At 37.8% G+C, this 14,567-nt stretch overlaps 1 protein-coding gene across 8 annotated transcripts in view; it reads right to left on the reverse strand.

Annotated features, from left to right (window-relative positions):
- Nucleotides 1-313: 313 nt before the first annotated feature.
- EPS8 (epidermal growth factor receptor pathway substrate 8) overlaps nucleotides 314-14,567 on the reverse strand; it is a 199,053-nt gene continuing 184,799 nt past the window's right edge. For 5 of the 8 annotated variants that reach the window (XM_032391804.1, XM_032391803.1, XM_032391805.1 and 2 more), the window contains 4 exons: nucleotides 11,608-11,821; nucleotides 4,666-4,846; nucleotides 3,406-3,535; nucleotides 1,533-1,646 (listed from right to left, as the gene is read on the reverse strand). In XM_032391804.1, the coding sequence (XP_032247695.1) occupies nucleotides 1,533-1,646; nucleotides 3,406-3,535; nucleotides 4,666-4,846; nucleotides 11,608-11,821 (639 nt within the window). Of the gene's footprint in view, nucleotides 1,647-3,405; nucleotides 3,536-4,665; nucleotides 4,847-11,607; nucleotides 11,822-14,567 lie in introns of all 8 variants that reach the window. The other 3 variants (XM_032391808.1, XM_032391809.1, XM_032391802.1) reach the window with 2 other exon arrangements.

Below are 14,567 nucleotides of genomic sequence, written 5' to 3' on the forward strand. Positions count from 1 at the left end.
TCGTTCTCATGTTTGTTTCACTTTGTCCAAGGGGCATTGTTTTAGGTAAGATGAGCAACTCCCGTATCGCTCATAATTTGGGGGGAAATGAGACCCTAGGAAGCTGTTTCCTTGTCTATAAAATACAACTCACAGAGTTACTATAGATACCTAAGGAAGCACTTCTGTGGAAGCACTTAGTAATCATAACTGCTGTCATACATTTGTTTTTACCACTGTGACCAGCTCTTACTAGATGCTGAACTATACTGGAAATCAGTTAAAAAAATAAAAAAATAAAAAAAGAGTGGGCCTCTGTTTTTCCCATTCTGCTCAACCCTGATCAGCAGTCTACATACCAAAGATCCCTTTTGCCAATGAGACAGAAGCCATTTATTAACATACAGCAAATACTGTTTATTGCAGACTTTCCAGCTGACTCATGTGAAAAAGGCACTATGAAAATTAATGAATCTAGATAATCTCTCTAAATGGATTTATGTTAAAATATACAACATTCTTACATAACATCTGTTTTATATATGTGAAATAATATAACATTTAATGACAAAAATTGTGTTTCCAAAAATAACATTTGTTGAAGGTTAAGTATCTTTCTTTTCTCTACCTAGAATCTTTCACAGGATTAAAATATACGTAAATTAATTGTTTCTTATTATCAGAAAAACTTGACACAGATAAACACATAAAATGGCCCCAATATGCATTTAACTACTCATATCAATATTCAGAACCGAGGCCTTCATTAAGCAAAATACTGTAATGCACACCAATGCGGGCTACTTTCTGGGACACATTTTGACTGCATCTGATCTCTTTTCCACTTGTGCTTTCTCATATATAAGAACACAATATAGATAATAAGCAGAATATAAACTAAATCAAAATACAGGCTATACAAGGAATTGTGATCAACAGAGCCATGACAAATGAATTGTCTTGGGAATGCTCCATAGGTTTATATTTGCATGTCCAAGGCCTTGTTGTATTCTACAGTTCATTAAATGTTTTGATTTTTTTAAAAAAACTGTTGGCATTAAGAACTTTAAATAAATCTAAATATTCTATCATTGAGTATGTCAAAGAAGAGACCTAAGTAAGCAGAGGCTAGCCTAAAGTAAGCTACGCTCTGAATGACAGACACCAGAGTCATGGGCAAAACTGAAATTATTTCGATTTTAAGTCACGGGCAATATCTCTGTTTTGCTGCAGTAAATAAATTCACCGCTGTTAAAAGCTGCCTGCTTACACACTGAGATGGGGGATGAAATAATTAATCCAATGAAAGAAACCTCACCTGGGTAAAGCAGGCAAAATATTTCTCAAGGGCAAAACAGCTATTTAAAACTACTCAGTTTTAATAAAAATAATGGGCCAGGAAACAAGTCCTCCGCTTACTTATGTTTGCATTGTTTCTTTATGGCGATAACTTAAGTATTCCGAGAAATAAGAATCTGACATTCCCTTCATGGCTTCTTAAAACAAAGCATGTTGGAATAATGCCACAAATTTAAATGGAGTTTAAAAACAAATTAGTGACTGCTTCCCTCATCGAAAGACTCCACTCCCGAATCGCTAGCCGCGGCACTGATTTTTTCCTGTCGTCTCCGCATGATTTCTTGCAACTCGGAGCTGCCGCTGTTATCCTGAAAAACAAACATGGTTCAGACAAGATGGCTATGGGTTTGTGCAGGCTGCGGGTCCTGTAATGAAATGGTTCAGGGTAAGAGTCCTTTGTTTTCCTTCGAATATCTCTTGGGGAAAACTGAAGGCTGCCCTTCATATAGAGTGATGCTCCTGGACTTCACTAATACATCACATTAATCATTTTTTCATTTATGAGGTGTCTGAAGGCAATTCATTCACCATGCCTTTCACTTGGACATGATAAGGATAAGTCAATAATGTATGTGGAATGCTCCAGATTCCCTGGGAGAAATAAGATATGTGTACAATAAGCATAATAAGATGGTAAATTATCGAAGAACCCTCTTAAGTCAAGCGAGATCTGCCCTTAGGGGATTCTAAATTAGGCTCAAAGACTGGGCTCAGGGTACACCAAGCTCCCTTCAGACTACAGGAAGGCTCTGACCCTCTGACCTCATGGCAGCTTTTCTCCTTGCCATGCTCTACCTACCATCCCTGTGCACCCTCCTTATTCTGCTCTCATCAGTGGAAGTTTCTGGCAACCCAGGTGAGTCATCTAAAAGATGGACTAGATGCAAGAGAAGGGTGTGGTGGGAGGGCAGCTGAGGAAGATGAAGAACCTCCATTCATATCCAGAGGAAAGGAAGCGAGAGACCAAGAGGAAGTGGGTGATGAGGGCAAATTACAGGCAGTCTGACTCAAAGGAATTCAGAAATTTTGGAACTTTCTATCATACCCTTGAGAAGGAAATTCATACACTCTCAATAGAGTTAAAATGTGTAATGGTAAAAAAACTGCCTCAGAAAAGATACAATCCTTATTCATATTCAATATACAGAAAGCTTAATACAGAGTACGCCCAAGATCCACCTAATATGGAACTCCCAAGATCAATGTTGTAGGAAAAGTTTCCAAGAGATAAAAATTTCTCCTGAGAGTGGTTACAGGGTTGCATTCATGAAGCCATTTCACTCTGAGTTATTTCACTATTGAATTTAGAGGATATACCTGCTAGAGAAAACTATGTATCAATTTTACGCCAAAGCCAATATCCTTTCATTTGAGTCCAAGTATAATTTCATGAAAGCTATTAAGAGCTGTGAGCTATAACAGTTTGAAACTACTACCCTTACACAGCCCATTTTAAGAAGAGTAGGATATGGGAAGCTTAAGGATATTCAATCTAGAAAACATTTCCTCTCCTCCTTTCCTACCTGCAACTATGACTAAATAATTATTCTTCAGCAGTCTCTCTTTCAATGATTCCTACCTAATATTTTCCCTCTGATTTTTAAATACATAACAAGACCTAAGACCCACAGCCAGGATTTTAAGACCTTGTAACCAGTAGCCTACTAGAATCTCCAAACTAAATATTAAGAACAGGCAAAAGAGTTCTGGCCTCTTAAGGCATTTACTCACCAGGAAGTGAATGTCCATTATTGTGTCAAAATTTAAATTCCTACAGAAGTAGTTAATGCATATAAAATGAGAACATTAGGCTTTTCATTAAATGTCCAAAAGCGTATGTTCCAAGCTTCATGTTAGAGGAGCATTTATGATAAATTAATCTCCCTGCAAATGGTCACTGATGGTCTCCAGTAATCAATTATAAAAGTAGAGTCAAATTTAATTCAGCTCTGTATGAAAGGGAAATTGACCACTATGGACATAAACAGTTGATTTCAGAGCTTTCAATTCACAGTCCACACTCTTGATTAATGCAGACAAACACCAACTTAGGTTGACAAGTCATACCTCTAATGCAGCTTTTTGTACAGTGATTTGGCTAAAGACTCTGGACCCTTCAGGGCAGACTGTCCTCAGTTCCTCTTTGTTGAGAGAGAAAAGTTGTGCACCGTTTAATACTCCAAGACTATTGACAGTCCTGAAAAACATGAAGAAAGAAAGAGAAATATAGCATTAAAAATATTATCTAGATAGGGGTACCTAGGTGGCTTAGTCGTTTAAGTGTCCCACTCTTGATTTCGGCTCGGGTCATGATCTCGGGGTCATGGGGTTGAGCCCGGCGTCCGGCTCCGCACTGGGCACTGAGCCTGCTTGGGATTCTCTCTCTCCCTCTCCCTCTGCCCACCCCCCTCCAGCTCATGTTCTTTCTCTTTCTCTCAAAAAATAAATAAATAAATAAATATATATATATACACACACATATATATATGCCATAACCTCTCTTTTCTAAGTGTTCCATACAATGAAACTCTTGTAAAATGGTACTACAGTGCTTATTCAAGGCAGTGACAAGAGGGACTTTCATGATGACGACCCTGAGGCTATAGAAGATGATTATAAAGTATCAAAAAGGAGCCGACTGTATTTAGTATCATTATTGCTAAGTACCAATTCCCTGAAATAGGGTGTTTCATAGGGGGAACGGATAACTTTCTAGTAACCAGGCAACTGACTAACCAATGTATCTCATTTTTCAGTCATGTGGGTATACGAGTTTATAAAATTCTCTTAAATATGTATTATTTAAATAGTTCCTTGTATCAAATACACATAAAATATTTTCAAATTTTTAGATCGTAGATGAATTGTTGCCATGGGTTTACTAAGGGAAAAGCTCTATTAGGTTATAATCTATAATAGGTAATTTATCTATTTTTTATTTGGCTGAGAATCTATACCCGGCAGCAGAACATTCCGCTATATACCCTCTAAGGTCTGGGGAGTCCAGCTAACACCTTAGTCCTACCCTGTGTAACCAGATGAGGGCGAAAGAAAGCTACCACCTCAAAACTACTGACAGTTTGTTTAAGGGACCACAGATAAGCAGTCTGATTATCAACTAGAAAACAAAGTAGCACCAAATTATAGTTACTTCTTCTTCCAATTTTTTTTTTTTAGCTATAAATATCCACAGTTATTTCCTGAGCATGGAATAAATGCAGTCTGGCCCCAAATTTTTAAAGAGTCATTTGAGACATCTTAGCGACCAAACTGAAAATAAGGTATATATTACACACAGAAATGCAAAGTATTCCCAGAGAGACTTACACAGGGCTGAACCCCTTCGACTGTAACCATGTCTTCACATCTTCTGGTGTGGAGTCGTAAGTGATATTGACAACTGGCATGTTCTGCCGTGGCACGTGGAACTTCTTCTGGGCGGCACTCCGGCCAATGGTCAGTCTGTGGATGAGCTCATCCTGGACTTCCTCCATCTGAGATTTCCTTCCTGCACACCAACACGGAGTAGGTTATTTTTGAAAACCCCTAACACATGTCCCTCTCTCTAGAACCCCAATGCCCCAAATCCTTTGACCCGAAAAGGACTTCTAGTGTTCCTATCATCTTTCCTCACTTTCATCCTCACCCAGGACAAATTCCATGATCAATTATTAAAATCACTCCTTGGCTCTTCTCCCTCTTCATTGTACTCACTTGGCAAAACTCCAACCCTTGTTAAATCGAACTTTCTGCTTATTCTGTGCCTGCACCTGCACAGTGAATATAACACAACAATGCTGAATGATCTCATGTTAAATTCATGAATATGAACCTCAACCAGGCTGTTGTTTACTGACAATCATACTGCATTTCCTTAGGTCCATGGTCTCAAGTGGGGGAAATTCTGACCCTGGGAACATCTGCCAATGGCTGGAGACAATTTTGGATGGCACAATTAGAGAGGAGGAGAAAGGATGCAACTATCAGGCCATGGGTAGAGGCCTGGGCTGCACAAAACATTCTACAATGTACACGTCAGTCTCCTACTACATAGAATTATCCAGCCCCATGTCAACAAGGCTCGGGTTGAGAATCTGCCCTAGACCAAATAGCTGCCCAATGTTAGACAGGTATTTACTCTCTTCTTTCTCTGCAAACCTCCAACATTCATTCCCCAATTCTCACCCTGATGACCTCACTTTCCTAATATCAAATAAAATAAAGAAGTTAGAAGAAAACCTCCATATGTTCCCTCAGCGGTTTTCCTCACCTACTAGCACCTTCCCCATGCACTCTGCCTTCCTTCTCTTCCTTTCTTCCTTCCTTCCCTTCCCCTTCCCTACTCCCTCCCTCCCTACTACATTATGGATCAACTGCTCCCACACTCCTAAGGCCCACCCCCCTACATGTGCACTAGATCCCATGTCCTCTGCCTATTTAAATACTTCAACAGTAATTTCTCCTCTACTTATCTAGGGTATCCATCTTCCTCTTTTACTGAATCATTTCATCAGCAGACAAAACTATCATTTTGTTATTGTTCCTTTCCCGTTTAAGCCCTTTCTTGACCGCATGTCCCTCCCAGATATTGCCCATTTCTCTGCTCCCCGTTTTGTAAAATTCCATGAAAAGCTGTCTATACTAGATGACTCCCATTCTTGTTCTCCAATTTTCTCTTGAATTCATGGCTAAAAAATAGGCTTCGGGCCCCATCCCTCCACTACATTTTGCTAAACTACTATGGTCAGTTCCCAGTCACTGTCTTAATTTAATCTACCGGCAACATACAAAGAAGGTGATCGTTCCTTAAAACGCCTTCTTCCTGTGGCCTCTAGGACACCATACTCACCTGATTTTCTTCCCGTCTCACTGGCCTCTCCTCAGTATCCTTTTCTGATTCTTCTCCTCCCCCCAGTAAGTAATGTTGAAGTACCCCAGGGCACAATCCTTGGACCTCTCCTCTGCCTGCACTCACTCCATTAATGATCACTGTGCCATTTAAAAGCTGATGACTCCCAAAATTATTTCTCCAGTCCAGACTGTTCCTCAGAACTCTAGACCCATATAAGCCAACCGTCTACTTGATATATTCATTTGGATGTCTATTAGATAGCTCAAATAGAACGTGTCCAAATCTGAACCACTTTGCTTCCTAAAGCTTGCTTTTAGGCTATACTTCACAACTCGGTTAATGGTAGGCTATACTTCACAACTCGGTTAATGGTAATTCCATTTCTTCAGTTCCTCTGGCAAAATGCCATGGAGCTCTGCTAGACTCCCCTTTGTTCTCTACTACGTCCAATCTGTCAGCAAACTCTGTTAGTCCTATCACCAAAATATACCAAAAATCCAACCACTTACTCCATTTTTTCTGTGACTAGCTCAATCTGAGCCACGGGCCTATTCACAGGTTGCCTTCCTTCTACTCTCGACCACGGCAGCCCTTGCTCTTCTTTGTTTTCAACAGAACAGCTAACGTGATCTTTTTAAAATGTATGTCAGATACTGCAACTCTCCTGCTCCAAACCTTTCCAAGTAATACAAAGTACTCCCAGTAAAAGGCCTCAGATGACCACTTTCTGAGGTAACTCTACTGCTCTCAGAGCCCTCTGCTCTAGCTCATAATGGCTTCCTTGGTGCTCTTCAAAATTAAGGGCCTCTGCCTAGAATGCTTTCCCCCCACGAATCCACTTGGCTCAGTCTTCCCCTCCTTTAGATTTTCCGTATTTAAAATTGCAACCCCCTCCCCAACAGCACTTCCTATCCACATGGCTTTATTGTTCTCCAAAACCACTTATAATATTCCCTATCAACTCAATCATTTACTTATCTATCTCCTTTCATCAAAATATATCCCTGAAGACAAAACGGGTTTCTGCCTGCTTTGTTTGCTTTCCCTGAAATACCTAGAACAGGGTAGGGATTCAATAAATACTCACCGAATAAAGGAATGACTAAGGCATTCTGCTGACTTTTTCAGTGAGAGAGACTTTGAAAAGCATCATATACAAACCCCTAAAAGAACCTGCTAAGAGAATGGAGGCCGCAAGAGGAGAAATGATCTGTCGAAATCACAGTACTAATTAGCAAAATTTAGTTAGAACTGGATTTCCTGACTTTCCGCTCATGGCTGCTTTATGATCAAAGTCATTGAAACTACCTTTGATTAACTTATACATTATCCCTCTCCCCAACCCATTTTATGCTCATGGGAAAGATGTGTATAGGCACATATCTTTATGAGTAAAATGGGGAAGAAATTAATGTATGGAAAGAGAAAAATGTACTTGTGTATTTAAAAACATACATATATATATACACACACACACACTACATTATATACGACATACATTATTTACTATATATATATATATGCACACATATATACATAGATACATTATTTATATATAATCTTCAAGGATTAAGTAGAGAACTGATAGAGTAATTCAGTTAACTAATTAACTTGGCAAGTGGCAATAACCTGGCCACTAAGGGAGCTTTTTGTGACTACTCTTTCATGATCTTTCTTGTCTTTTTTCTTTTCCTTTTCTCCTTCCTTCTCTCACTCCCTCCTTCCTTCCTTCCTTCTAAACTTCCTTCTAAACTTCCTTCCTTCCATCCTTCCTTCCTCAGGGAGAATATTTCATAAAGTGTTTGATGTCTTTGGGAAGTAAATGAAAATGTGAAATAACCAATAGTGTTCTTTCAGTCTAATTTTTTAATGCCTAGTTATTCAGGAAACCTTCTGGAGAAGTCAAAAGACAGAAACAGGAGAAATGAAGGGCGAGAGGGAGGAAGACTGAGGGTGAGAGGGAACACTGCTGACTGGTTCATTTAAGTGCACACATGCACTCCACTAGTTAGCTTTTTTAATTCACCTCATCAAACTGCCACACAGAATACGAGTATGTCTCAAAGGAGTAAAAGGGAAAAAGTATCACCACACTAAAAGATTTATTTTCTTCTCTTAAATTAACTTAGCCTCTGCATGATCATCTCTAGTCCACAGCATAACCTTCCACAGAGCACAAAATCCTCTTCTGCTGTGCTCCTGGCTTCTGGTTTCCATTCGCAATGGTCCAGCACACAGTAACAAAGCAGCCTGACTTTACACCTCTTTCTGAAATTAACACTTCTGATTACAAAAGATTAAACCCAAATAAAAGGACTAACATTTCAAAGGAAGTAGAAGAAATGCAAAATACCTGAAGCACTGGTATCTTCAAAAGTGATAAGAGGAGAACCTTTTTGAATCCTGCGATAAACCAATTTGAATAGCTTATATGACCCATGGCTCCAAGCAGCCAGTTTGAATAGGCAAAAGAATTGTCCCTGTCTCACTCTTGCTACCTGCTACATTTTAAAAAACAGGCATGTTGACTTTTTTCCTTGTTTAGGACTATTTGGTAACTTTTTTTTGAGTGAGTATTCACTTTCCAGTTCCTTCCATTTTATTTTCATCAGAAATCTAGGCAGTAAGCAGAGAATGTAGGAAACAGAAAAGGCTTTTTTTTTTTTTAAGAGAAATCTGGCTATTGACAAATATACGTTTAAATATGTCTATCTGGTTCTAAAAGACTGTTGAGAAGCCCCCACGTTCATTCAGAAAAACTGTTCTCCAAAAACGTGCTCAGAAAAAAGCTATCGTGAAAATAGTGTTTTATAAAAAGAAATACATTTATTTAATATGAAACTATGCTTCTGAGATATCTTTAAAAGGGAACTTTGTGTAGGTAAATGTAAACTCTTATTATTATTTTATTTATTATTACAAAGAAACAAGTAGAGATGTTAATTTGGGGAGAGATGTATGTATTTTATATACCAATGTCACCCTTTTACTTATGAAAAACAGATTCAAAAATGATGAGTCACAATTATCAGGAGAGGTCTCTATCTTTAAAGTATTCAAACTATGCCTCTTTCCCATTAGGTTATTCTTAGTTTCTTAGACTAGGACAAAGAACAAACTGTCCCGACCCACAGATTGTTCCAAATGGGGACTAGATGCCTATGAACTCTGATCTAGGCCTGGAAAGAGTTCCACAGTGTCAAAGATTACTGTGCTGACGTATCAAAGAAGGGAAATGTTATAAACTTGTGGTAAAAATGAAAAAAAGAACAGTCCTTTCTGAGAGGGAAATTTTCCTTAGGGAAATCAATAAAAATATTTACAGAACTTTCTCATCTCAAAACTATGTTTTTAAGTGTCTTTGAAAAAAATAAAAGCATCTTTTAAAAAAATACACAAACATTTAAGAAAATTTAGTAGCATATCATACTTCTACACACTTACACATTCTCACACACACAGTTGTTTTGCTGCACAGTTAATCATTTCTCTAAAGCTTAACTTTTCCATTACTTTTTGGTAAGGCTGGGATATGGATAAGAAGGTGGTAAATCAGCTCTACTTCGGGGAAGAAAGTAACTTATTAAAGTAGGCTAATGCTTATTGCATTTAGCCAGAATTTCTAGAACAACTAAACAGTAATATACATACCTTCTTTTAAAATTTCTTAAAATTTATCAAGAATGACCGCAACCGAATAGATGTAGCTATGGTTTATTGAGATAAGAAAAATGTCGGATGAAAATGGAAGTAAAAGATTTGGTAATTTAGTTTTGAATCTAATCATCCAATCTCAGCTTTAAAATTAATAATTCAGGGGGGCCTGGTTGGCTCAGTGGGTTGAGCAGTCGACTCTTGGTTTCAGCTCAGTTCATGATCTCAGGGTCCTGAGATCGAGCCCCACCTCAGGCTCTGTGCTCAGAGGGGAGTCTGCTGGAGATTCTCTCTCTCCCTCTCCTTCTGCCCTTTCCCCTCCTCTCTCTAAAATAAAAAAATAAACCTTTAAAAAAAAATAAAGTTAATAGTTCAATACTTATATTTGAATGGCAGAGATGAGATCTGATACGAAGACAAATTTGGGAGTCATTCCTTCTCCAACAATATGGACAATATTAAAAGAAATGGAAATAGATTGGTCACTTACAGTAAAAGTATGTTTATATGGAGGGAAGAACCCAGAACTGAGCCCTAGGAGAAGCCACATTGAAAGAACGAAAGACATCCTTTATACATATGCATACACACACGTTCATGTGCATACACACGTATTGAAGAAATATCTTCCTGGCTCTAGTTTTCTAAGAATTTTTACATGTCCAGTATAGGTAAAGCAAAGTCATTTTATAATATATATATACAAACATAATTTGAATATTAAATAATAAGAAAAATTATCTTAGAATTACCTTCAAATTTCCAATTTCCTACACTGCTGTTCAACAGTACAAACAAGGATAATCCAAAGTTTGCCACAGTGTCTTTTCTTTTAGCTTTTTAAATCTGGTTTTCACAGAAATCACTCATATAACAAATCAAAGTTAATTTTATGAACATATGAAATCTAAATCAAATAAAACCTGAATTTGGAGGGCAAATTTGAAACTGGTATTGGCAGGTTGATTGCGTTAAGCGAGTGTGAGTGTGTTTGTGTCGCAAATATGAGGAAGAGGAGCAGGAAAATTATGATGATCATACTGATGATGAGAGCAGCAAATATTTGGACTGCTCATTATGTGTCATATTGGTCAAAATCAGAGTTTTTCAACCTCGGCATCATTGACATTTTGGACCAGATAATTCTGTCGTGGGGGACCGATCTGTTCATTGTAGGATGTTGCTAAATATCCCTGGCTTCTACCTGTGAGGTGCCAGCAGCATCCACCCAACTGTGATCAAAACATTCCTCCAGACAATAGCGAATGTTCCCTGCGGGAAGGCGGTATAACCATCTCTGGGTGAGAACGACTGATCTAAATGATTTCTATGTATTATACCTCATTAAATTCTCACAATCATCCTACGAAAAAGATGCCATTATTTTCCCTCACTTTTCAGACACTGAAGTAGAGGGAGGATTATCAAATTGTTGAAAGTCAATGTCCACAAACGGTGTTTCACTCTACAAACTCAAGTATGTCTGGCTCCAGAGTCTACATTCAACCACCACAATATATTGGAATATGCGCAGAAGTATACACAATAAAACAGAGTGGAGAGAACTTCCTGTTTCTTAGCATTACTTGAAGGACAAGCAACTAGATGAAAGTCTTTGCCATCTACGAAGTACTGTGCAAGTACAAAGGACCACTATTTATATTTCATAATGTTTAATACCAGTAGAACTAACAATATTTCACTTAGCAGTGCTTTTAATTCACAGAAGAAACTGCACATTGTTGCCTCCCTGGGAAACTTACGGTCCATGGGAAGTTGTTTGTGTTTCTGGTTATCTCGCACAATACTGTCACCAGAGCTGCTGTTCTGACGGGTTACATTTGCCGGGACCTTTGGCACAGTAACAGGTGCTGGGGTAGAAGGAGGAAGCGGGACAGGAACAGGAGCTGGTGTTGGAGGAGGTGATGGGGCAGAGGGAGTATCAGCTGGTCTGGGAGCATACTCCATCCTTTGTTTCTATAAAAAAACAAATAACTAATTTGAAATTGCAAAAATATAAAACCTAGGCTAGGAAAACAGTGCATACTTTAAAAATCATCTTTTAAATAGTCCACATATTTGTTCAAACTCAAAATGTAAATTAAGAGGTCAAAAAGACATACCAATAGCAAATAGTAGTATTAAAAACAGTAATAAATGTCAAAAAAAAAAAAAAATTGAACTTGGAATCACACAAGACCAGGGTAAGTCAAAAGATTTCTGATTATTTTATGATTTCCATCAATATTAACCTCTAATTGCACTGGAAGTTTAAATATCAATAACATAAAGCATTATTTACTCCTTCGTTTTAAAGTATGCTAGATTAAATAATGTTTAATTATGCTGTTTCCACGTAGTTTGTTAAGAAAAAGGGTAATATTTCAGTAGATAAAAGGACTATGTTTTAAAATAAATAAGTAATTTTTAAATGCTATTAATTTTTTCAACTCATAACACTTTCTGCCATCATCTTGATGTTAACTTATAAAAATCAGAAACTTTCCTTGTTAAATAGGAATGCTGTGGGGTAGGTGGTGGTGAAGGTAATGGTATGGTCTTTAAATGTTCGTGACTGCTACTTGAAAACATGTATTTAAAATAGTCCATGTGGGAATTTCTATTTAGAAAGGTGAATGTGTTAAAATACACAATAACTTTCAGTAATTTTTAAATCATGATCGTTAGGCTATTAGAAAACTGTATTTTTGTATATTCCCTATTAAACTCCACAGAAGAGTTAAAACTTTAAACAAAATAATTTTAACTGATAGATAATTGCATTATAATAAGTTCCAAATTCTCAAAAGGCAGTTTTTGGTTGTTTTTTGTTTTTGGTGTTTTTTGGTAGAATCAAAGATACAGAACAATGATTTATAATTTAGGTAAAGTTTAGATACTGTACTGGCACAATTTATGCCAAAATTCAAAATCAGCAGGCCTTTTGGTAATCTGGTCCTTTGGTTAGAACAGTATTTACTTTTAATTCCTAAATTGGCCCAAATATAAGGTGACATCGATTTTAGAAGAAGCCTCCCCAATTTCCACAGAGATGAAAAACATAAAAATACACAACACGCACACCATTTTAAAATTAAATCATTACTCAAAAACAAAACAAAACAAAACAACCAAAAATCACACCATCATCATATAGTTGCCTTCACAGCAAATGAGTAACACCTGTGGAAACCGGTGTGGGAAGAAACCCTGGTTCTTCTCTGCTGTTTCTTTAAAAACTACCACTCACCTGCCAGTGGGTGAAGGAAGCGGGAAGGGTATAAAGCAGACATGAAAATAGAAGTGAAAGAAGGGTTTGTAATGCTGCTAGATATTGGAGAGATGTAGATATTGGAGAGAGGAGGACAGAAAGGGGAAGAGGCAGGGAAGAAATAGAGGGTAAGATTGCTAAGAGCTCTCCATGAAGTTAGATGGGACAGAAACAGAGACTGCTGACCCTCTCGGCACTGGAGGCCTAAAAACATTCCTAATATATTCAATAATAGGCTTTTATTATTATTATTTCCCATAAAACAACATTCCTATATTTGGGCCAATAAGATATTTAAAAGCAACCAAAATACAGCAAATATCACCAAAATGGTATACTTAGCACACACCAAAGTCATCTGATTAATGTATATGCAATGTTCCCTTGACAAGAATATCCTTTGCATATATTTTCATAAAGGGTTAGTGAATTCCCACATTAAGATCTCAAAAGTGTCAGTTTAAATTATTGTTTTTAAAGCTTAAACAAACAAAAAATGTTATCAGCCCTGCACTCCAAGATATGATTCAAATTTCCTGCTTTCATAAAAACAAGAGCAGCTAGTGTTTTGCTATCCATCAAATAATACTGCGAAAAATGGGATATGCTGTGTGACTGTCACCATTGAGCCTGAAGACAGACTCACCAAATCTTGTGCCTCATCTCATTCATCTGGCGTTGCTGTGTCATGCAACTTTATCTATATAACCTAACAGAGTAAGAGGCTTAAAACATACATATTTGATTAAAAAGAAACCATATGAAAACTTGTCATGAATTTACTTGCATATTTTCCCCTTTTCTTGGTCCTTTCTTCCTGCCTCATGTTTCCAATCCATGGAATGAAAAGGGGGGAAAGTGTTCAAATCATTGCACCTGCCCTGAAACAGCAACCAAGGCAGCTTTTCTGTGGAAACTGATTCGTCATTCTTGGTGCGGAGGAACCAGAGGATCAGTACTGACTCTTGAAATCACTTTTCTATGTCCCTTCCAATCTCCTTCACTCCCCTTTACCTACCACCCACTTACTGCTCCTCCCTTCATTATTTGTCCCTTGGTTATTTTTGGTTGGAGGTAGATCCAAATCGATGGCTCCTCAATATATGGGAAGTCTGGTAGAGCAGAACTACACTGAATTTTCTTCTCTTGAACCAAGTACTGAAGCTCTAAGTCCCGCCCCCCAAAAATCTTGACCAAACTCTTCTTGGTTTGCCCAGGACTTTCCCAGTATTAGCACTGAAAGTCCCACGTCCTTGCGCAAGCCAACATGACTGGTCACCTTGATGTGGACCAACTTCTGTACAGGGACTGTCACCCTCTTAACTCTTGCCTTTTATCTTCCAGAAATATATTTAAAGTTCTGTTTAAAACAAAATCTCTTTCTCTTTGTCTTCTGTTTCTCTGAAAGGAGTCAAGAATTACTAGACCCCATGGCAAATCTACTTTCTTATT

Source organism: Phoca vitulina, unplaced genomic scaffold (genome assembly GCF_004348235.1).
Source record: "Phoca vitulina isolate PV1807 unplaced genomic scaffold, GSC_HSeal_1.0 scaffold64, whole genome shotgun sequence".
Lineage (NCBI taxonomy): Eukaryota > Metazoa > Chordata > Mammalia > Carnivora > Phocidae > Phoca > Phoca vitulina.